Raw genomic sequence first — 23,591 nt, 5'->3', positions numbered from 1 at the left:
TAAAGCAGCACCTCAACCATTCCCTGTATGGAAGATAGGCCTTCCCATGAATAATGCTGAAGCATGAAGGACTTCTCTGAACTGCAGGTGAATTCCTCCACTACCTCCTTTAGCACAAGTCATTTCATACTCTATTCCCATCAGCCATGACTTAACAGAGGCAGCATCTTCAGCAATACCATGAATTATAATGGCTTCATCATCCTTTGCCTGATTCCACCAGAGACTGAGTGCAGCAATTCACGGCTGGCAACAAAAGATGCCAGCCGTAAGCCAGCTACTTCAGTGGAGAATCTCCCACGTTATTTTTGGCAACCATACTGGTTTCCAGACAAAGGTTGTGATCACAACTGCCATACGCTCTTCACAATTAGCAGCACCATTGTTGTAGAGGAAACAGGCTAGCTAACAAAGCCAGCAGACCTGCTTCTTGTTCACCGTGCAGTGAGTATAGGTACCTCCAGGCCGCTGGCTGCTGCTGCTAGACCTGTTCTGGTCTGCATCTTACAGCAGATACAGTCTGAGGTGTTTACTGGAGACTCAAGAGCTTTGCCACATTACAGCACACACGATACACAAAATATTGTATTTACCAAACTCATAAGCTCACCTTTAAAAAAGGGAAACAGGTTCTTTGTACACCAAACTTACTCAACTTGGAAGCTCTAATACCAGTATAACAAACATCTGTGTTTAAGTGCCACTATCCCACTGAATCATTTTAGGCACATGAATTGAAACTTACACAGTGTGTGCTGGAGATGATGACGGAGCTAGAGATGAAGCTCAGACCATCGTTCATACTGACTTGAAGAGCTGCTTCCCTAGAAAAAAACCCACAAGAGACAAGTCAGGCCAGCTAGCCCACAATCCTCTACTAGATTATATCCTCTAGAACATGGGCTCCTGATGCACAGAAAAGCCTTTTGTACATGTTAATTCACACTGATGGTGCTCTCTCCCTTGTGCTCCAATGCACAACTGCCAATTAACCCAACAAGCACCAGAGACACCAGAATTAGAGACCTATAGCAACAACAGAATATAGTGAGATGATGCAGACTTATTTTCCCACAGGCAAAGTAAATACTTGAGTATGTAGAGAAAACGTACATGCCAACTTCTCGTAGCACAGGTGCTGGGCAGAGTAGGTAGGTATCTTCCACTACAAAAGGCTTCTCATCTGGAAAAAAATAAATATTGGGATTTATTACCAGATCAGTAATACAAGTCTCAAAGACCAAACTTAAATAAAGTTTTTCCTTGCTCTCAATACATAAACAAGATAAAACACTGTGTGAGGGATAAAAATCTACTGCACAGCAGTTGTTCGGAGGTAACTGTAGGCATGCTTTTAGCCCATGAATTTACAGAGTAAATGCAGAGTAACTGCAGATACCCTGCACCTCAGGGGAAAAAAAAAATTAAAATTCAACACCTTACATTTACCTGCCTTGAGAAAGATGAGGAAATGTGGCACCTCACCCTTGTTCCTCATTTCTTTGCAGAGCCCTTGTGAAAACAGTCTTGTGTTCAGGCTGCCATAGCAAGCTCTCATTCTCACTGTGAAATGTCGCTTCACAAAGCCCGTTGTGCCATTGTTTCTACAAAAGGGCTGAGGACTGCCTGCCCCTGCAGAGCTGAACACCTCGGGGCTCTGCACCACCTGTTACTCACATCTTGCATGCAGCACCTTCGCTGTTCCTACAGCTGCTCCGTGCTGTTGAAATCTACCATGCCACATAGCCGAGCCACAACAAAACTGAAGATACAAAGCTTTTTTTGAATGGTCACAGTAAATTATCACAGCCACTCCATACAGGAGACCAGATGGAGCTGCAACAGATTACATATAATTGGAAATAGCTGAGTTAAGAAAATTGTATATTATGGGAAATTTTGTACTTCAAGGCAGATTTGACTGAACCTAAATTAAAACTTCCAACCTGAATTATAGTATGCTTTTTAAAGTGGAGTCAGAAGAATAATCAATACGCTGGGAAACAGGAACATTATTAGTTAATATTCTTCTTTTGTAGACTTAAATCAGAACTTTACACTATCACTCTGGTGACCAGACAGATGGGGATCCCAAGAAACTTCCCAGCCCATTCGCCAGCTGACTAGAGATTGGGCAGATTGGCAGAAAACCAGGCAGACAGGCTGGGTGGGTTTTGTTTTTTGGACTGGAAACCACACATTCCCACAGAAGGGGTTGATTCTGCTGAATCAGCATCTTCCAGAAGCACGTCACTGCATCGGGAAGCTTTCTACCAGCTGTACTTAACCATCTCTAGGGCCTTCTATAGAGATGCTTATAGACCTGAAACGAGCTGCTATCAATACTATCAGCTTACTAAAATTTTCCAGTTGAAATTTTCATTTTGTTTGAAAACCCTTCCTCTCCTGGCAGATTCTTTCCCCCTTGCCTTTCAAACCTATCGGTTTCAAATCTCATCTTCAATCCAAATCTTGAATCTTATCTCTGTACATGGCAGGGTGGAGGAGACCTTCATTCTGTGGGGCCACGTTGAAACTGGAGTACAAATTATCACAACCTTGCTTTGCTATTTGGAATACAGACAGCAAACCTGGGGTCTCTGACCATCTAGTCTCTTCACAACTGCACAGTGCACTTAATTAACTGCCTGGGGTGCTCGTAACACTGCCAACGTGGAAGTAAGGTTACAGTGTTCAGTGCATCACTGACAGCAGCAGGGAACAGAAGGGAGCAAGGTTAAAAGTTTAACCAAATCATTTAGCAATCTAATGAAGATCTGCACTATTCTGACTGTCTGGTCTTTTGGTTTTGAGGAAACTTGTGCAAGTTGCAGTTCCATTTAAGGTGCCAGTGGAAGGAGGGAAAGCCATGAAGAGACACAAGCCAAAGAGAAAGTGGCAACCTCGTCTGAAGTAATTTCTGCATCAGCCGTGAGCCTTGATCATACTTGGCTGCCAAGATAAATTCATTCACATGGTGCCTAACAATGATTAGAGCAACAGCAGCAGAGCACTACTGACCCTGGCCCCACTCTCGGTGGTTAGCTCAGCAGCGTTCACTCAGAAGCAGGGTCACGCAGCACATTTTTCTGCACTGGATGAGGCATGAAGATCAGAGATACAGACTAAAAGAGTTTGTCCCCTCATGAAGAAGCAGGACTCACCAAGTCAAGCATTCTTTCCTAGATGTTCCTAAAAGAGAGGTTTCCACTGAACTCAAAATTCTAGAAAGCAGTAATATTGCTTTAGTAATTCCTATCACACATTATAATCCCTACTTCGTACAGGTGTACTTCTTTGCTTTGGCAGCAGTATAAACAATTATTTCCTCAGGCAGGTTAGGAAATGTTTAGGTTTTACACTCCATTAAAAGAAAAATAAAATAGTAATGAAAAGTTGTAACCTTCCCTGAAGTTTTCCTCATGTTTCCAGCTTCCAGCAAACCCCATGCCTACACATTTGAATTTTTGGGTTACCCACAGCAATTACTTTGTTAAGGACTGTTTGACACAGGCAAACAGCTGAAAGTGCATTATTTTAGCCAGCCATATGGTTTTCACAGATAGGCCTGGCTTCTGCGTCATGGCTCACCTACTGAGAGCAGTCTTCAAGCTCCTGTGATCACTCTAGATCCCTGCTCCTGTTGGCCTGGAAAGTACCATATTATTGCTATTTTCCCATAGCCTCAGTGCAAGAACACATAAGAACACTTCCACTATGCTAAATGTTAGCAGCAGATGTTTTTAGCATGCGATATTCCTTTGCTAGCCCCATACTTTCTTCCTCATTAAAAGAAAGGCAGGCAGACAGTAGGCACTTACAGCATGCAATGTAGCGATACAGTGCACACTCCTCACTTCCTATCGCCTGCAGCACAGGCACTGGATTTATGATGCGCTTGCATCATCTACAGGCATTCAGTTTTGCAATGGAGTTACCAAATCAAACCACCAGCATTTCCCACTTTGCACAAGCAAGGCAGATGCACAGCGGCGGTGAATCTGGCCCTACAGTTCTGTTCTCACCCTGATTTATGAAGATACCATTAACTCTCATAAATTTATGACATCGCCTCAGCGCAAACATGCCAAGAGAATGAAGACCGATGTCTTGTTTTCTCCTTTGCTAACACTGGCAGCAAAGGCCAAAGAATTCTCCGTGCCAGCATTCACTAAAACAAAAGCTGGCTTAATTTTGCAAGGCCTTTTAGTTAGATCTCATTTGCTTTTTTGTTTCTCTCCCTTCCCACCCTCAACTTGCATTAAAGTCTATGCCTCTCTAGAAAGTTTATCAGACTCAAAGTCCCAAGAGGGGGAACTCATGGCTGGCCAGGCTGGCTATAGGGAGAGGTTATTTTGTTTGGAGAATGTTTGTGTTTCACCACAAAAATTAGTGATTATTTTCCTTTGCTCTAAACAAAGGACGATCCATTTGGTTTGCATAACTCTGGCCATCTGACTCCTTCCTGGAAAACTTACATAGGGAAACCAAACAAAACAACACTTCCCATCTGCTATTGCATCTGTATCTGCAGGATGCATTTGAAAGAACGCCGCTTTTCTTGTCTGCTACAGAAAAAACTTGCTGTATTCCTGTGCAGTAAGAGATGGGCTCGAATGCTCCCAAACTCTAGATCTCATGCCAAAATCTGAGTTTTGTGGTTTGGCCTCCTCTCAGCTGACAATACTAGTGGAGGAGCTGTGGAAGGCAGGAGGCGGAGCACTCGGCTCGATGTCGCTGACTTTGCTGCCCAGGAAGTGATTTCTGTTCCTGGCTCAGCTGCTAGCTGGCTGCATAACCGTGAAGAAATCACTTTGCCTCCTTTGCCAATGTTACAGCAAGGATGCCCAGGCCTTGATCACATCTCAGACACCAATCACGAGCAGAGCTTGGGCATCTTCAGGAGATTCTGCAACGCCTCGCTTTTGAAAAAGTCTGCCTACAGTAATGGGCACAATGTGCTCCTTACCTGTGCAGCTCTAATCACTCTATCAAGTCAAATAAGATTCTCACTATATAAAAAAAACTACAGAACACAGCACACATAGGCAACTAAAACTAGGCAGTCCCAAGGCATAAGGCCTTTCAGAGCAGTGTGCAGAAATGCAGAAGGGCCAAACATCTCACAAAATACATCTGTTTTCTGTGGATGCCCTTTCAACAAGGTACTTGCTACTGCTCAAATTCCTGTAATTTGCTACCCAGCATTCCTACACCTTTTAATAACTATCTGTAGCCTGTAAAATCTATTATTCCCAGCATTAGTGAATAGTTTCTTTTGCCATTAACAGGGTGTAACCTTCTGGCAAGCCAGCCTTGGAGTACTTCCCAACCATAATAATAAAAGGCTCAATATATGCATGATGTTTTAACACAGAAGAGCAAACCTCAATAAGAGAGGCATAAAACCCCAAAGAAGGTGACCAAGACAGATAGTAGTACTTTCTTTTAGCCATATAACCAAGCAAAAATTAATGGCCTTTTCTCTGGTTTAACGGTTCATCCAAGAACCAAGTGGCATTTTGAAAAGTAACTGCAAAGATCCCTTACAGAAGCATTTTAAAAAGCACATTTTCAAATTGCCACCACAATATCACAACTGCTGCTCGTTGGACTCGCAATATCAGCAGTATTTTAGTCCAGAAAAGGCTTCAAAAGCTGTTTGCCAAACTTCCCATGTATCACAGACCAACAATTTCCCTCTGTTATCCCTGTACTTATGATTTGCATTCAACTAAAGCACATCTTCAAAAATGCTTTAAAGAGACAAAAGAAGTCTTCTGTTTCAGCAAGAGAGAAGACTCTGGACTATTAGACAAATACAGCCAAATTGGGGGTGGCAGCCTGGCTGCTCTCACATAAGACTCCCTCAGGAACATCTGTGCTAAGGCGGCTGTTCTTGTCGGCACCTCAGCCCACTCTTGATGGGTAGCCCTGAGCCATCGTGAGCCTGAGTACTTCCATCGTCCCTTTGTCACCTCAGATGAGAAAAAATACCTCCATAATTCTCTGCACTGCCTCCCACAGCACAGTCTCTGTTCCCCCTGGCTGACGACGACTCCTATGCCACTCCTTGTGACAACTCTGCAGGAAAAGTTTTTCTTTCAAACCCATTTTGTGGGGAGATAGGAATGTAGAAAGACACTGGAATACTCTCTGAGCTAGAGAAACTGCCTATGAGAAAGACCCATAAATAAGAAATGTTTTGTTAATGCTGTAATGAAAACCACATTGAGATCATACTATAATTGCTCTGCTTTGTGTAGGGAGCTTTGAATGCCAAAGCCATTCAGAGCAGAGTTAGGGGACAGGGGGAAAGAAACAGATAAGCACAGAACAATGATATCACATTCATAACAATCTCTAGATGGAGAGAAAGGATCTGGAAGGAATTGCTTTTTTCTCTGGTGGGTTCATCTGCTGTGCCTGCAGCTCTGTTCAACAAGCACACATAGCTGCAAGGCTACGAACAGAACTTGACAAAGCACCACACTTCATTTGCTCATGCGCACAACGGGTGGCTCAGGAGAGCAGCACATGCTGCGGTACGACAGGGGCAGCCCTGGGCAGGAGCGTCTTGCTCCAGCACTGCAACAGCTCCACTGCAATCTCAGAGCTGTTACCATAAGCTCCAGTGTACTTATTTGTACAGATCTACTGGTGTCGCAGCAAGAGACCATCTTGGTTCCCCGGCAGCAGACAGTATAAAAAAGTGAGCTTAGTAAAGCACTTCACATTCCACAGAGATTCTCCTCCTCGTTCAGCCCAAGTTTCCTGGCTGCCCTGTGCTTGCTCCTTCACACTCAGCCTAGACAGTTGCAGAGAAGTCTGCTGGAGGTAAATGCACAGGAATCCCATTTTAAAAGTTCTTACACTGCAATTTGTTGGAGGCTAGGAGAGCCTATGAAGGAAGTGTGACCATTTCTTCTGTTTTCATATTCTCTGTCATGCAACAACTTGGGTCATCCTTTAAAACAGGATTCCAAGCTCACCTTGGTGTATGTTTTCACATTAGAGGCATACATTGTGTCCTTCATAAAGGTCACACTCTCAAAAACACCTGATGGAGTTAGTACACAGTAATGGAAGTTCTCTTCTACCATAGTGGAAAGAGGGAAAAGCTACTATAAGAACATGAAAGGAAAAGGTTCAGTGGAGAGTTAAAGTGACATGATCAAGTGGGGAAATTGGGGATTAGTGTGTGGAACTGCAAAGCAAAACATTACTGTGCTGAGTGACCACGTTGTGAGAAAGTAAAGAAGGTATCACCAGAAAAGTACCGTGCTGCCAGGAGAAAGGAAAGTCAGGGAAAACAGAGCAACCTGCTAGGGATTTAAAAACAGAAGACCACTTTTAAAAGGCGTTTCTTGGGCAGTTTTGGGATACAGTTCCCTATACAGCTCACTCTCCACTGGTACCTGGCAAAGTCCTGCTCCCAATGTCTTTGCCTCATTTTCCCCTCACTTCTGGTACTCAGTGCTGGAGAAAAAAAAAAATAATCAGGCGAGTTTGTCCAAAGGATCAGTTTCGGCCAAGTGTCCAGAGTATTCACTAGAATGCAAAAGATCTAGCCCCACCCCTGCTGCAGGGCATGCTGTTTCCTCACTGATCTTTCATCTCTTGATTCAGTTTTAAATTGCCTAGGACAAAGCTCGTCTCTATGCCCAGAACTATCTTTGCTGGATCCTGCACAATCTGGGCAGACAAAGACATTTTAGCACCACAAAGCAGTCATAAATCACTGCACTGCGTAATTACTTTTAACTCTGTGCAGTCTGAAACCAATTCTCCTAGGTCCTGTTGCTGGCAGAAAACATCCTGCTGTTGAACATGCATCTGATTACAGTTCTGCTCAGCCAAATATTCTTCATGGTTTCTACAGATGTTCCTTTTTTTTTATCCCAAAGCTATGAACATTATGAGCTGATGCTCTCTTCACCTGCCACTTTTCTCTGCCAATAATCCCAATAAAAACCTATTAGCTCATGCCCTTTACCTCAGTGAGTCCTAGCTGTGCTGGCCTGCATCTCATCTGGGATAATTTAAGGTTTCAGGAACTGTTGGCTTAGCGTTATCTTTAAAAATCCCTCTCTCCCTCCCTGATACAATCAGAGGCCGAGAGGTTTCAAGCAATCAAAAATAACTGAACTATCCAATCTCCATAAGGTTTCCATAAAATTCTAATTTATTTAACTCTTACAGTAAGCTGTTCGCATTTAAGTGCCAAAGGCACACTGAGAATGCAGGCTGGAGCTGCAGGCTCCAGTAAAGCGAAACACTGAGATACGTTCTCACATAAAGCAACTTAACAGAGCTGTGCCAGTTCCCACCAGGAGAGACTGGGGGTTGAGAACACTGATGAGCAACTGTTGAGTTCCCTCAGTGAGGAAATGGTTTGAGCTCAGAAACTGTTTGCAGCCTCTCTGCTTGCAGGTCACTGCATCAGACAGACTAGTGCAAAACGAACTGAGAAGTCTTGGTGCAGTGCCAAGGAGAATGAGCTCACTTTTCACCTATGCATCAATTCAGGACACAATGAATGCATCAGGTCAGGGGGGCAGGAAACATATTTGGCTCATCTCCTCATTTTCCACAGTCATTTTGTGGACACAGGAAGACAGCTTCAAATTAAAGTCCATGGGTTGCACTAAGATAAACTGATCTTTCCTGAAAGCTACTATGAAATTATGATGACAGACACCGTAATAAATTACTCAGCTAGACAAGCAGTCAGCGCACAAGAAGAGAAGGAGTTGTTCTCCTCACCCCACCAACACCAGGTCACAGTGTCTGGGAGTGAGGTAACCCTCGCAAACAGTTCCTCCCATTGGCAACACTGGATGTTTCTGTGTCTCCACAGACAGGACACTGAATAGTGGAAAGTTGATGGATGACATTCTTAGCTCTGTGAGGACTTTAGGATGTTTCCAGGAATGAATGCCTTGCTCCAGAGCCAGCCAGCTCCTAGGAAGCTGAGTTGAGAATCAACTGGGATGCAACTGGCAGGTCACAGCTAGCCTCAGGTAAGAGAGGTAACTTTCAAGCTAATGACAAGGGAGCGAGTAGTCTTCTCTGGAGGGAAAGCAAGTCAAGTGCTGAAAAGACTTTACCTAAGAGAGAAAAGGATAGCATTAGTATCACTTCCATAACTCACAAAGCTGCTGGCAGGAACAGTAGCTGTTTCACCTTCCATTCAGGCTCAGAGTCCTGGATTCACAGTGTAAAGGGGGCCATAAGAAGGGCAGTTGTTCGACGGATATGAAGGCAGAAATAAATGAAGAACAGGCAATCCAGAAAGAAGACCTGCACCAAATCTCTAGCTTCTGAAGAGGCCCCACAAACCAGTATAGGAAGAGCGCTAGGCTGGGTGTCAGGACATCCGCCCGCTTGCCTGCGATTAGCTCACTTGGAGCAGCTACTTTCAGTACTGTAACTTCAGTTCCCCCATTTGTAAACCCGGGGTAGCAGAGTTTACTCCATTCATATACACCTTCCAATGTTTTTTTCTCTTAAAGACACAGATTATTTTAAAGCTCCTCAAAAAAACGTTCAAATTAAGCCCAAGATCCAAGTTTTTCAGGCTTTCAGAACTTACTCTCAAAGACCTTTGTGCTGCAGCTCTTGAAAGCTATTTATAGAAGAAATGGAAAGGAGTTTGGGGAAGTAGAGTAATGATGTCCTTCCACTAAGGAAGGACCAAACCTAGCTCTTATCCCCGCCCTACACAGGCTGCAAATCTGGCCCTTGGTGGATCTGAAACGGTGCACACACTGACCCAAGCCATCTTCCGTTAGAAATCATCAACAGCTCAGGTCTCTCAAAGGGAAATCTGGCCTAAGGGAAGTTCAGGGCTTAAAACAAGGCCAGGCCAAGCTACAGCAGGGTGACGTGGGCACCCCTAAATCTTGCAGCTTTACGGTCTTCTGTCATGCTGAGCCGTGGTCTTGTAACTCCTAGAACTTCCATTATACACATCCATGCATTTCTTGGCATAAAATATGACTGCTTGAAAAATTCTCCACTAATGCTTCTCCTTAACTGAAAGTAGCTCCTCCACAAAGTGGAAGTTTTCACCCAAATGTTATGTTTAATACAGGATATTCATGTTTTAATTGAAAAAAAGACAGCAGACATGCAAACTAAGGATGCTACAAACTGTCGGCTTCCAGCAGCCAAACCCAGAGGCTTATGGGTTTGTACCACATGGTTTCAGACTTTTGATGAAAAGAAAACTTGTAAATATTTGAACAGCAATTTCATTTCCATTGGAACCTTCCAGGTGGAGAGAGAAGGGAAGGTTTCCTACCTAGCTCTGGAGAACTATGGGTGACTTTATAACACATAGGATCCAAACAAAACTTTGGATCTGAGCTCTGGGGAGAAACCGAACATGGTTCAACATCTAAATACAGCCATGATCCAGATTTAAGGAGTTCCGGCCACACGTCAGGTTTGGTTCCGATTTTATGGGGCTTAGAAAGAAAATAAGTGAATCTGTGGCTGCTTCTGCTGTTCTTTGTTTGAAAGCCACCCTTCACTTGCTCACACATCTCCAGCACTTAGATCTGGGCTGCATGGAGGTGCCTCCAAAACAGTTAATTCACCATATCCCTCCCACACCAGTGCTTTTTTACCCAGCCCAGATCCCTCTCCTTCCCTCCTCCCCCCCTCCAATGCCACTTGCTCCTCCCTGGACACTGAGCCCTCCAGCTCCTGATCTTCATGTCCTCAGCACTCACCATAACTGCTTAAGCAAATACGAACCACAGCCAGCCAAGCTTTCTGCTTAGTGACACAAGAGATAGCAATTCCAGAACCTGCCTACTACAGAGGCAGCCAGCATAACAGTACAAAAGCCCTTTAGGATAAATTACATACACTCACTGTCCTATACCTGCACTGAATGCTCAGTGGCATTCCCAACATGGCAAACAGCCTTAGCAAACTCTTCCCCTGCTCCAAAGAGCAAATTACACAGATGCTCAAAGCACGAGCAAATCCAACATCAAGCCATTAGACTTCCACATGTAAGAAACTAATTAATGCATTTAGGTTTTACTCAAAAGGGTCAGGACTGCCTCCAAAACCATCAGGCAGCTTCCAAATTGATTCCATGTTAGAAAAGATGAATTCTACTGTTACTGGTGGTGTTAGCTATGAGTTACGCTATCTGGTTTCCTATGTGGGTTTGCAGGCATGCCAGATGAGAACAAGAGGATCATTAGGCCTTCCAGCTGTCAGTACACTTCACAAAAAGGCCAGACACTCAGGGTCCAATTTGCTTCTCTAACTTTTGTTCTTCTGCTGGGTGGACTCTGTAGAGGAAAAATCTTTCCAAGCTGCACCCACAGAAGCACAGCTATACCTTCGCCACTGCTCCAACACAGCTTCCAACAATTGTGTTTATTTAAGATGCATGACCAGGCCTGCTAAGTACCACAAAATATAGGTAAGGAGAGAAACAGAACTCATATCACTACATACTTAACCCAGCAAGACACATATAAATACTCTTTACAGGCAAGTTCCTTGTCTTCTATATTTTGTCCTCTCTGCTGCTCAAGCTTATCACATACTTGCTGTCAGAGTCGCAGTATACAATACCAGCAGCAGCTTTCCTCTAGAAAAATCACCTCTTCTCCATTCTGCAAATTAATAGTTCCTCATCCCATAATTATTATTACCTTCACAGTCAACGTATTTGAAGATCCAAAATCTTTTGCAAGCAGAAGTCTGTCAGTGCAGAATCAGAAAAAAAAAATATATCAAAGCAGCTTACTGAGAGTAACCGTGTCATTGATCCTGAAACTGCAGAGCACTCTGTCAACATTACGGGCATGTCGAAATCCATTTCCTCTCACGACAACCTGAAACGACTCTGTAGCAAAAGAAACAGTAGATCATTGATACATAGCAAGGCAAAGAACGGTCATTTAGACAAGGCACATATGCCAAAAGTTTTCACTTGAAATCCTTGAGCTAAGATTTGCAGTTTAACAATTTTTAAGTTTAAAAATTGTTAGTAATTGGACTTCCATTCCATCTCTACCCAATTTCAATTTGAGTTTTTAGAAATAGTAAATAATACGCAACAGAAACATTTTATAACTGACCTGCAGTGCAAACATTAAGCTTCAGACACACTGAGCTTTCCCCTCCCCAGCTTGACATTTTAAATGGCAGAAAGTTTTGGGTGAAGAAAGGCAAAGGTTATCTTTCCACGGAAAGGAAAAAAAAAATTCTTTCAGTGACAGATAACTTGGAGAAGTTCAAGTGCTACTTTCCCAAGTGCAGGTAACTGCAAAATTGTATCAGTTGCCACGAGTTGTGTCACACCCTGCCCTACTAGCCTGTACAATGACCATGAGTCTTTGACTGGACTTATGTGCATACAGTGACAGGGAATTTCATCAACCGACCAGCTTTCCAGTCTCTGGACAAAGGCTATGATCTCAAAGTTGGTGGGCATTTCCCCAAGTCTTCCTTGCTGCTATTTTTCCAGATAACTCTACAAGGTCACCACAAGCTGCAGTGCAAGCAGAAAGCTTCAAGAACAGTCACTTACACCTGAGCGCTGAAGTGAGCAGTCATTTTTTTTGAGCAAGCAGGGCTGAGCAATGAGATCATATCCTCCCAAGTCTTTTGGACCACTGTCTACCATCCCTTGCTGCTCCAGCTACTTGAGCCTAGTACTGGGAAAGGTTTATGAACTTCCTGCAGCCACCAGCATTAAGACTGCCTTGCAAGGCAAGCACCATTTCCAGACTTTCAGATTTTGAAACAGGGCCATAGTCCCAGAAAAGTTCTGGCAGCAGACATAGGGACTCAAACTCTGCAGTTCCCCATGCGAAGGAAACAGCCCCCACAATTCCTGTTACTATCTAGGAGAGGCACTCAGATAATCCCCACTGATATTTCACTGGTGAATGTGGTTTGGACACAAAATATTTCACCGTCCAAGACAACACAGGACTAATTACAGTGCTTCAGAAACACCACCCTGGTTTTAAAATTCCCAGGAGAAACAAGGAACCTAGTTTTTGCAGATTCAAATCTTTCCCTTTGCATTTTACAGTCCCCATCTTTCATCTCCCTTAAGGACTCATACACTGTACTTGTCAAAAAAAAAAGCAGATTTGCTCTGGAATCTGGGCTCTCTTCCAGGTCCCACTTGTTTACAGCCAAGTTGCAAATCATCCCACCACATCTAGCCAGGGAAGCTGCCTTGCAGGCCCGTTATGTGTTGTCCAAGAGCATTTGGGAAGAACAGGGGAGAAGAGCTCTGTTCTGGAGCGTGGGGGCTGATGAATACTTAAGAGAAATCACAGAAGTCTCAACTGCTGGGGAATGAGAGTTCAAGTACAGTCAAAGAACAGTATATCAATGATGTCAGATTAACCACGGGGATCCTGTCTCTGCTTGAGACTGAAATGACCAGATACAGTATGCACCCTGCATGTCGGTACTGATGCAAAACCAGATCATCAAAAAACTGACATTTCAGAATTATGTGTTGCTGCTGAAATTCATGACTCAAGTGTCTGGGAGCACTCTGCAGTGCAAGAGTGGCCTCAGGGAACACGGAGCCCTCATGTTCTCTCCTTCCAAACAAAAAAACAAAAAAACCCAAACCAAAACCACAAAAAAAAAATGGCACCATCACTCTTCAAGGATGTGCACAGGAACAAGAAAACATGAGGCATCAGAGCTATACCTGCAAAAAATTGTTTAAAAAAGACACAAATGTACATAGCTTTCATATTCAATGGCACTTGCATTAGTCTCAAAGTCCTAAGCGATTAAGTTAGCTGCAGTTTGAGAGCAATGGACTATTTGCCCAGACTCAGAGATGGGGCCTTGAATTGAGCTTCTAAGTAACTGTTGGCATTTTTCAAGTTTAAAGTTTCTCCTCCTCCTGTGAAGTACTGGCCAAATTCCAGTATGAACAGTTTATATAAAACCCCTCTGCATTTCTTTCAGCTGGCTCTGCTGGATACAGCTGTACGTTACTCCCACATTCTCATTAAGACACAATGAATGGGAGTGATAAGATGAATAAGCAACTGCCAAGCATATTAGAAAGTGTTAAAGATAGTTATGAATGATGGTTATAAGTCATCTTCTGGCTTACAACATTACATAAGTATCATTGTTTATCACTTGTATAACTATGTAAATACATTTTTTAAAAATCTTTAAGTTTGTAAAGTGGCTCTGGATCTTCATAAAATTTCATTTCCTTTCCCAAACATTTACGGAACATCGCTCACTATATCAGAGACCCATGACAACAACCATCCACCATGCTAAGGTAGAAAGAGCCCTGTTTTGGAGCCTTTTTAAAGAGAGGAACTGTTTAATTGGCCAGCAAAAATGAAAAACAGATCACTAAGTACTATAATTCATGTCAATGATACCATCCTGGCTTCAGAAAACAGAACTACTGTAAGTGGCATGCATGGAATGCAAAACTGAGGCCTGGTTCTTATTGGGCATTTGGCCTGGTGTCTTCCTGCTGCTCGGAAAGGGTGACTGCCTATATATGTTTAGGCATACAGGCAGTTGCTCCAGGAACAGGAGATGCAGGAAGGATGATTAAAGCAGCTGCTTTAGAAGTGAAAACAAAGAAGTAATGATAATTAGTTTTCCTATTTGGACTACCAATTTAAGAAAAAGGAAGATGCAGGACTTGTCACGGACTCATCCTTCTCTACAAACCTCAGCTTTGCTCCCAACCTCTCTACTTTATGAGTTGTTACACATGCAACTAACAGTTAGGATACACTTCATAAAATGTGAAGAATTCACAGGAAGCAGATGGAAGAGGCTAAAATGGTTTTCTTCAAAAAAGACTTTTTTGAAGTTTTCTTCAACAAAGACTGAGTTCTGCTGAATGCAGAAATGCTTGCCAGGACTTTAAAGCCACAGTGTAGGTGACACAATCATATTAGAACAAGCACACAAAGAGGGGGCGCACTACAGTTTACACAGGTCAGCTGAATGAGGTTTAAATTCTAGTCCCAGTCACTGTGTCAATACTAAATGCCTAAGAAATGTTCAAAGGCTCTTAGAAGCCTTTAGATCAAAGTGTGCTCTTTTGACTTCCTTGCTCGTTTCTTAAGAAGTACTTCCTTCAGCAGTCTTCAGAGGTGATGAATTTGCAAAACTCTAAATCTAGTCACAAAGTCTTATTTCCTGATTTGGTTTGTATTCTTGCAGCATATCTACTTCAATTTTGGCACAGTCCGAGAAAGACAGACTGGTTTGAGTGCAACAGTTAAGCAGAACTGTCAAACTCAAGCTTTTTCTGTAAGAAAATCCCATTTGACATCATTAGGCAGAAGTGGGAAACGTGCAAGCTACTGTGAGATGAAAAAGAAATTCACCAAAAAAAGCAAAGGATTTAGCTCCAGTTAATTGGTTCCCTTTGCACTCTCCAGCAATTAGAGATGGACAGAAAGATGTATTTTAGGCAACACGAACAACTAGAGCCTACATTTATACTTACCCCCTGCACATATACTGGAAGGCTCTGCCGCCAAAATTTCTATACAGGATTTCTTCAAAATCTAAAAGACAGACCAAATGTCATGAAGTATCTCAGACTTGTTCCTATAGAAACACAAATCTGAAAGTATAAGAGAGAATGCATTTATTCTCACGTAAACGCTTAACTTAACGTTGCACTTTGCATTCACGTCACAATTACGCCATCTTAACCAGGTGTCACTGCTCTTCCACAGCAAGCTATTTCTGCAGAGGGAGGCAATGGAAGCCACCTCTCTGCTATGTCAGTACAAGCTTGCTTTGTCCATGGTACAAGTTAGGATGTAGATTAGGATCTGTAACCACTAAGGCGCACTCTGAAGGGTTAGTGAGGCAATGCCATTGCCCTCCCTTTGCAGCCTCACCTCCTTCTCCAAAATTATTCTGGAGCCTAAAACTCAAAACAAAACAGCACAAGTTTAAGCCAAGCTGTTTACCTCCACATTAAAACATCCTAGGAAAATCTACATAATCACTTCTCAAGTCTTAGCATAGGGGTTCAAACTCCTTACTTTTTCATCTGATCTATGAGAGCACACCTGAGTGCATCCTCTAAGTTGCACTGTGATTTCAAATCAAGATGTATAGGTAATTGTTCTTTACTTAAACCCAAATTAAATTAAGCAGAATGTCTTCATAAGGGTTGACACTGCCTTTAACCGCTTTATGTGTAGACAGCGACTTACACAAATGCTTCAGCATCAGGCTCGGCAGCCTGCTTGCAAGGCACGAGGACCATGCTAGAGCTGGACATTGTTTATTCCCATATGGTGTTAAAATTGCTCAAGCTGTTGTTTGCATGCAGCAGCCTTTCAACTGCCCTGAAGACCAACTCTAATTCTTCACTGCATACAGTCAGCAAACTTGTGACAGTATCCGTAAGCCCCTGTGAGAACAGCGGCAGCAACCGAGAGCTGTGGGTGTTCAGCACTGGGCTGAGCAGCCCCTAGACGAGCTAATACTGATCAAAATTTAGGTCAGCTCCAAGAGGCAAGTAAATGTCAGCCAAGCATCATGACTCAAATCCAACATGAAAATTATTTTCCCAACTTTAAATTGAAACATCTGTAAGGAAAGAACAGCAACCAATACAATAAATTCTGTAAGAAAAAGATAATCTGTTTTTTCTCCACAATCAGGGTCCTCTGCCTCAAATACCTAATCACAAAAGGTACAGACAGAGCCACAATTTCTTTCTTAAAAACTTTAAAACAAAAGTTCAAGTTACTTAGAAGCAGGGCTGGTAGAGCCTGAAAGAGCACCAAGGGAGTGAAGGAACCAGGACTGTCTGAGCTGCTGGCAGCCTGACAAGTGAGGAGAAAGATTTGCAGGAATAAGGTCATACAGGAACTGTAAAGTCAAAGAAAAAAAAAAAAAAAGAAAAAAGAGAAAGTCAACAGCTGAGAACAGAACTGAAAAGCACTAGAAGAATTTGAAAGGCAGAAGAAAGAAGACACACAAAAAATAGAGAGGACTGTAAGAAACACTCTTCCAATGTATCCATCTGTAGCTATCCATCCATCTCCTGTCAGTCCTCTAGTACCTGCCCCCTTACTCATTCCAGGTTCTGCTTCTCTGAAAAATACAGTATTTTTCCTCTTAAATTGACTGCTGGAGCTAATGAGCACAAGTAAGAGTTGATATTTTTTTTTGCCAAGTATTTTTCCTCTCCACTGAAAAATGGAATCTTTCCACATTTTTCCAAATACCCCCTTAGATTCTGTTCCCCGCTCCCTCAGCTTCCCCAAACATCTTAATATATATTTCTTCTTATTATTGCCTTTCAGCAATAAAGTGAAAGAGAAGTAGGCAAACAAGACTGAGAACAAATACATGAAAAATACAATACTTTCATTAAAAAAAAAACCAAACAAGTAAAATCTCACATGATTAAGTTTGAAATTCATGACTTCTATTCAGTCATTTGCAAACATTCACGCTGTAAGCCAGCTCAGATGGAGGGTGGAATAGCAGGTGTCTCAATTAGATGATGCAGAGCTCCCTTCCCTCCCTTCCAGTCCAATCCAATCCATTTATGTGACTATAAAAAGCTGGCCTTAATGGCTTTTTACAGTGCCAACCGCAACATTTATTTTGCTTTAGAATAAGAAGTTTCCAATGCTCCAAGCACCCACCCCCAACTTAAAGTGAAAATCAGGCAGCAGTAACTATTGCAAAAGAATTCATTTATGTCTATTCTTCGTTATAAAAATACATTCAAAATGAATTTCAACATGTTCATTGTAGAAGATTTCATCAAATCTGTTCTCTTATTTCCTGAGGACCGCACAGCCTTGTGTGGGCTGTAGGTGCACTTCATTCACTGCTGTCTGGCTCCCCAGGAAAGCAAAATAACATGCAGGAGTGGTGATGCAATCTCCCAGCTGAGCGCCTATAAACCGCTCCACCAGCATACATGGAGAGCTGACCCCACATCCTCATTTTCATAAGGAGGACTACAACAGTGCTGGTTTACTTGGTAACTAGCTGCAGGCTTCGAGGCAGCTTGCCTTGGCATCCACGCAGAAAAGCATTTGAAGCAAGTGCTCACCCTTGGTGAGGAAGCATCCCATTGTCTTTAGCAGCACACGCTTAATGACCAAGCTCAGATTTCCAAATCAGTCTTCTGTTGTACTCTACAGGGTTCCAATTATGCTCCAGCTTCACGCAAGCTCCTGCGAGGATCTCTTGTTAATATTTGTTGACATGCCAAATAAAAAATGCAACCCATGGCTTCATTTGTCACAGTTATCTCTGTCAGGACAGTACTGAATTTAGCACTACCTGTGACTAATTTAGCTTTCTGCCAGGCATCACATTCAAGGCCAAGAGCCAGGAGAGGCCCTGCGGGTCACCCGGGCCCTTTCAGAAACAAAGGGAAGAAGCGGAGAAAAAATCTGCAGCTGCTGGAAGCTTCCATTTGGTATTCTGGTCCACAAGCATGCAGACAGATTACTTCACCACAGCAGCTGCATATTTGTTATAATTTTTTTTTCCAACAAATTTGGGAATGCTAATTAGCAAACAGGATGCTGAAGTTTAATAGAAGGTTACTGCCTAATCTGTGTTAGTGTGAATGACCTACAGTCTGAGGCTAGATACTCATTATCAGACTCTGCTGAATTACTAAATAGCTAAGTCTGTTGCCAATTACAAAACAGTAATTTATTTATGAAGTGCTTCCTGTCCAATAATATCTGCATGAGCTAAGTAAAATAAATACATTTAAGTCATTTTTAAAGATGCATTTGGGAGAAGAAAGGAGAAAGCCTGATCATATATCACTAAAAGTAATGAGAAACACTTTGTTTTTCTCATTACTTTTTATACAATTGAGGCTGGGGGTTCACATCCTCTACTTTAGATGAGTAAGGTAGCTACACAAGACTATAGAGACTGGAGTTGTTGACTTTCTTTGGCCTACACAGAAAGCGTGGCTCTGACAGAAGACAGATTCAGAATATCTGTGTGAAGCTCCAGCTCTGAATTGCCCACTGGAGATTCCCACCCGTCCTTACTGGCCGCAGAAGCTGACAGAGCCCGGCTTGCTGACCCTGGGCGGTGTACGCGTACAGCTCAGACTAGAGGTTTACACTCAGACAGACAGCTGACTTAGACGTTTTGTGTACATTACAGATTTTGCACATACAGGACGTGTCTTGGAAAAGAAGTAACTTTCTCTCATGTCTCTCCCATTCACGGGGTCTCAGCCCCTCTCCCTGCAACAGGGAATATACAGTTTACCTATTTGCAAGCAAAGTTTGAACAGCTAGCTCAGAACGAGTACGTAAAAGCGTCACCACATTTCTCATTCTTTGTCTATTAGATGCTCACTTCATGTTCTTACAAAAGTAACCATGCTACACGTATCCAGCACTGCAGTTCGTCCCAGAAAACATTTGTGTAACAGAAATGTTCAGTGACAGTGTATTTCCAAGCTAGAATTTCTTGGGGTGAAGGAGTACACTAAACTGTCACATCAGTTCTAAAAGCTGAGGCAAGACCTGAAAAATATTGAGCGTAGATGGACACCATTGCAAGGTGGCCCAAAAGGAGTATGCAGGAAATTAAACTTTTTAAAAGGATGAATCATTTGCACAATTTATACAGATAGGAGACAAACTAGTTCCTACTACTTCATTTCTTATACATCACAACTGCTTCATGAGGCTTCCTGCAGCTCAGTCGAGAATCCTTTCTAAGGGACCCATGATTACATCTCCATTTGAGATAAGCTCCAAGCTACCGTGCCACTGCTTAACACACAGCAAGGATCAAGGAGTACTCTTGTTACAAGCGACTGCTCTTTCAGACAGTTTCTCTTAAAGACTCAAAGCAAAGAAATGACAGGCTCCCATCCTGATTTTCATGTTGCTTCATGTTTCTTTGCCTCCAGCACTCCTACCAAAGACATCTCGAGCTGCAGATGAAGTTGAGTTTCAGGTTTTCCTTCTAAGACTTGTTCCATTTGCTTTAAATTGACAGGTTATGATCTGCAGAAATTTTTTCACAGCAAAGACATGTTTAATAAATTAATTCAGTTCCCTCCATTTGTTTCCCAGCTTAGAGCAATCAGATGTCTGTTTCTCTACCAGATTCTTCCCTCATTACAAACTCAAAATCCCCACTAAGCATGGAGGAAGCTGAAGTTTTAGCATTGGCTTTTTCACGATGAGGGAGGCAAAGGAATTGATTTGCTTTAAAAAAAGTCACATTGGAACTCTCAGGAGCAAAAGGACCAAAACCTACAGTTCACAGTATACCCTTAGCTCCCACTTTAAGAATCGTGTTTTTAAGCATGACTTCAGCATGGGACTATATTTTCAGCTCATTTCAGCACAGCCTCCAGGGCATAGCCTGAATAGCTTGGTGGTGTTCAGGGGAAGAGAGTCCTCCTCAGAAAGCACTGAGCAGATCTCCCTGCAGCTGCTAAGTCAAAACTTGCTGGCTCCCACACAAAAGGAAAGGCAGGTGTACTGAAACATCTGCAGACCAATCATCCTGACAGTCTTTGCTCAGCAGACCTAGAGGCCAGATTCAAGCTCAGCCACTCCCAGCTCCCACGCTCTTCCTCATTCCAGAGGGACTTCTAAGTCTACTGCCTCTGTACACACAGAGGGGTGAAAGAGAGCTACTCCTCAGGACAAGGGGAGGAGGGAAGGCTCAGGCTGCCTCAACAGGAATACAGGGCAGTTCACACCAAATCACTGCAGACCAGAATAAACCCATGTCTTCACATCTCTAGAGTGATTTCAAGCACTAATCTCCCCTAGGCTCATCATTTTATCCTTTCTTCCCCTGTTATATCACATACCAACCATCAGCTAGTAGCCTAACCAATCGCCTCGACACATGGCTGAGCATCCTTGCTGTACTTATTCCTACATAGGAACTGAAAGAAGCTTCCAAATCTCATGGACCTTTCAACATTAAAATGCTTTCCTGTGAACACAACTGCTCTGTTTGCTCGAGGAACACAGAGATGCTTTGCAAGGCTAAGAAAAGAAGGAATGAGGGAGCTTATTTTCTGGCTAGAACACAAACCTACAGATTCTTTGTTATTCTATGGAGTGATTGATGTCCTTCTTGCCATTCCTTTTACACACCTCCTTTCTACCCAGCCTATTGCAATCAACCCACTCAAACGCAGGTGATCAGATCACAGATTCATTGCTGTACAATTATACTTGCTTGTGACCCTCCTTCTAGGGCTGGTCAACCTTCCACCAGTCAGCTGAAGCAGTTCTTGACTAGGTTCCTGGAGGGTGAAGTCGTCCCACTGTGTTCAGCGTAACTGGAAAGGGAGTCAGAACTGCTGCTGGAATTCATTAAAAACAGCTGCAAAGGGAATGCAGGGCTGGGAAGCAAACTAGGGGGTTTTGTTTTGTTGCTTTCTTAAATGACGTGCAACACCTGATTGTCCAAGAGAATTGAGGCCGTAGCCCCACGCTTGGGCAGTGCCAGGAAAACCAATAAGCAAGGAATTGTACTCTATCTACATGTGAGAGCACCAGGGAAAATAGAGCCTGTGCTGAGGGAACGGTTTTGCTCCATACTACATGGTTGGAATGGTGTGCAACCACTGTTAAACAGAGAAATCTGAGACCCCCTGCCTTGGTGATCCTACCCTCCCCAGCTTCAAGTTGTATATTTCTCCTGTGTTTTATCAACTAAAAAGCCTATTCAAAATGAACAAAACGTGCTTTTAAAAGGATTTCCCATCCTTCTTTGTAGCCATGGGAAGCAATCTAATTAGAACAGTTACGAGATATAACTAAGCAGAAAGAACAGAAGAATAATTAAAACTACCTGAAAACATACTGTTTCTTAGCAAATACTTGCACATTTTACAACTGAAATGAAAACGGGACACACATCCTCTCATATATTGCCTTTCCTGCTCAGTCAAGGGAAGTGTTGATCCTAGGTGACAGTGTACTAGGCTGCTCCAAGTTTTAGAGCTAGAAATAGAGATGCCTCATGAGGCACCCTTATTTGCCAGTAAAGATCATGGAGCCATTTACATGACTTGTATGAAAGGCACAGGACAGGCATCAATCCGTGTCACTCCCTCTGTCAGCTGAACTACTAGCTCTTATCCCAGCTCCCCAGGAACAGGCCAGCTTTTACATGTTGCACCCAACCCCTAGAGAAAATGCCAGGAATTGATCAATCTAAATCAGGAAACCTAGATCTGCAGAGGAAAACAGCAGGCCATTTGTCAGGAGGCCGAATGCAAGAAAGCAGATTTTGGCATACATAGTAGGATCCTTTCCCCCAGTCTAAACAGGTGAGCAGTGCAGCACATCCATCAGGACAGAAAGGAAGATAATCAAACAGAAAGATAGGGATCAAAGAGTGCCCTCATCCTTAATATAGAATGTGCACAACACATCTCTGCTGTCCCTGTCTGTCGCAGCCATTTAATAAAATGTCATCATGTCCCTAGTCCATTCAGTCAGTTACTTTCCATCAAGGAGGGAATATATAAAGATAGACAAAGATAATATTTGGGCTCAAAGTTTCCTGTATTGCGACCTATTGATAAACTCCACCTTGAACTAGCAATATCGGTACAAAGGTCAGTTTCTTTGGACCAAATGTTTAAGTGATTTAGGAGCACAGGAAAACTAACCTTCAACTGTACAAGTTAACACAGACTAACATGCACACATACAAACACATGATTAAAAATACTTACAGAGTCTATGATCCCCTGAAGGGCTTCAAAACCGTCATTCACTGGAAAGACATGATCTTTGCTGTCGGCAATTCTAGCCAGCTGACAGAGTGGTAAAGGTAAATAAAACAGAAATGCGAAGAATGAGATAAATTAGCCAGAAGGCAGAAAATTAAGACTTCTCCAGATTCATCCACTTGCAAGTAAAAAAAGCCCAAAAACCAAACAACAAATACTCCAGGTACTCCATATGGATTGCTAGTGCATTATCATTTGTCAAGTACTGAAAAATGTATCTCTTTACCCTGACTGATTTTAGAAAGCTCTATATCAGGAATCAGAAAAGGCTTCCCTTAACTCTGAAGACAGGGCAGAACATGACTTTCACTGATGCCCAGAGCCTAATGATCTTTATTGCAAAAACTGTCTCCCACATGACTGTAAATCACCCAGCACTGCAACTCCCCAACCAAAATAGGCCACAGCATCATGACAGACCACTAATGCAGCAAAACATTTCAGCACATACATCATTTAAACCAGGGAACTAAGGAAAATTATTCCATATTTTCACATATAGAGAAGATTAATGCAAGTCATACCCCATCTGGAGATATAGGTCTGATTCACCTTTCCTGTCAGGACAGAGGTTTGACTATTTTTCCTAGTCTCAGGCATTAGAGAGCCAAGAAGAAGAAACAGGGAGCTAACACGAGATATTTTCTGCCTGGAAGGAAAAAGGTAGCAGAAGAGCATTTGGAAGTCTACATGACAAGGAAAAGGGCCATTCATGAGGTGGTAGTAAGAGAAGGGGAACCAGGAAATCATCTGCAAAGAGTTACATGCAAGTTCACTTGTCTATGGC

General features: G+C 42.8%; 1 protein-coding gene across 1 annotated transcript in view; it reads right to left on the bottom strand.

The window, feature by feature from the left end:
• Positions 1 to 23,591, bottom strand: part of ANTXR1 (ANTXR cell adhesion molecule 1) — a 111,308-nt gene that overhangs the window by 68,095 nt on the left and 19,622 nt on the right. The window contains exons 8-12 of the mRNA XM_005438156.3: positions 22,748 to 22,828; positions 15,509 to 15,569; positions 11,780 to 11,878; positions 1,114 to 1,183; positions 746 to 824 (exon numbers count right to left, since the gene is read on the bottom strand). Coding sequence (XP_005438213.2) covers positions 746 to 824; positions 1,114 to 1,183; positions 11,780 to 11,878; positions 15,509 to 15,569; positions 22,748 to 22,828 — 390 coding nt within the window. The remainder of the gene's footprint in view (positions 1 to 745; positions 825 to 1,113; positions 1,184 to 11,779; positions 11,879 to 15,508; positions 15,570 to 22,747; positions 22,829 to 23,591) is intronic.

Source organism: Falco cherrug, chromosome 18, assembly GCF_023634085.1.
Source record: "Falco cherrug isolate bFalChe1 chromosome 18, bFalChe1.pri, whole genome shotgun sequence".
Lineage (NCBI taxonomy): Eukaryota > Metazoa > Chordata > Aves > Falconiformes > Falconidae > Falco > Falco cherrug.
The sequence above is the reverse complement of the archived record's forward strand: the minus strand, read 5'-3'. Positions and strand labels throughout refer to the sequence as shown.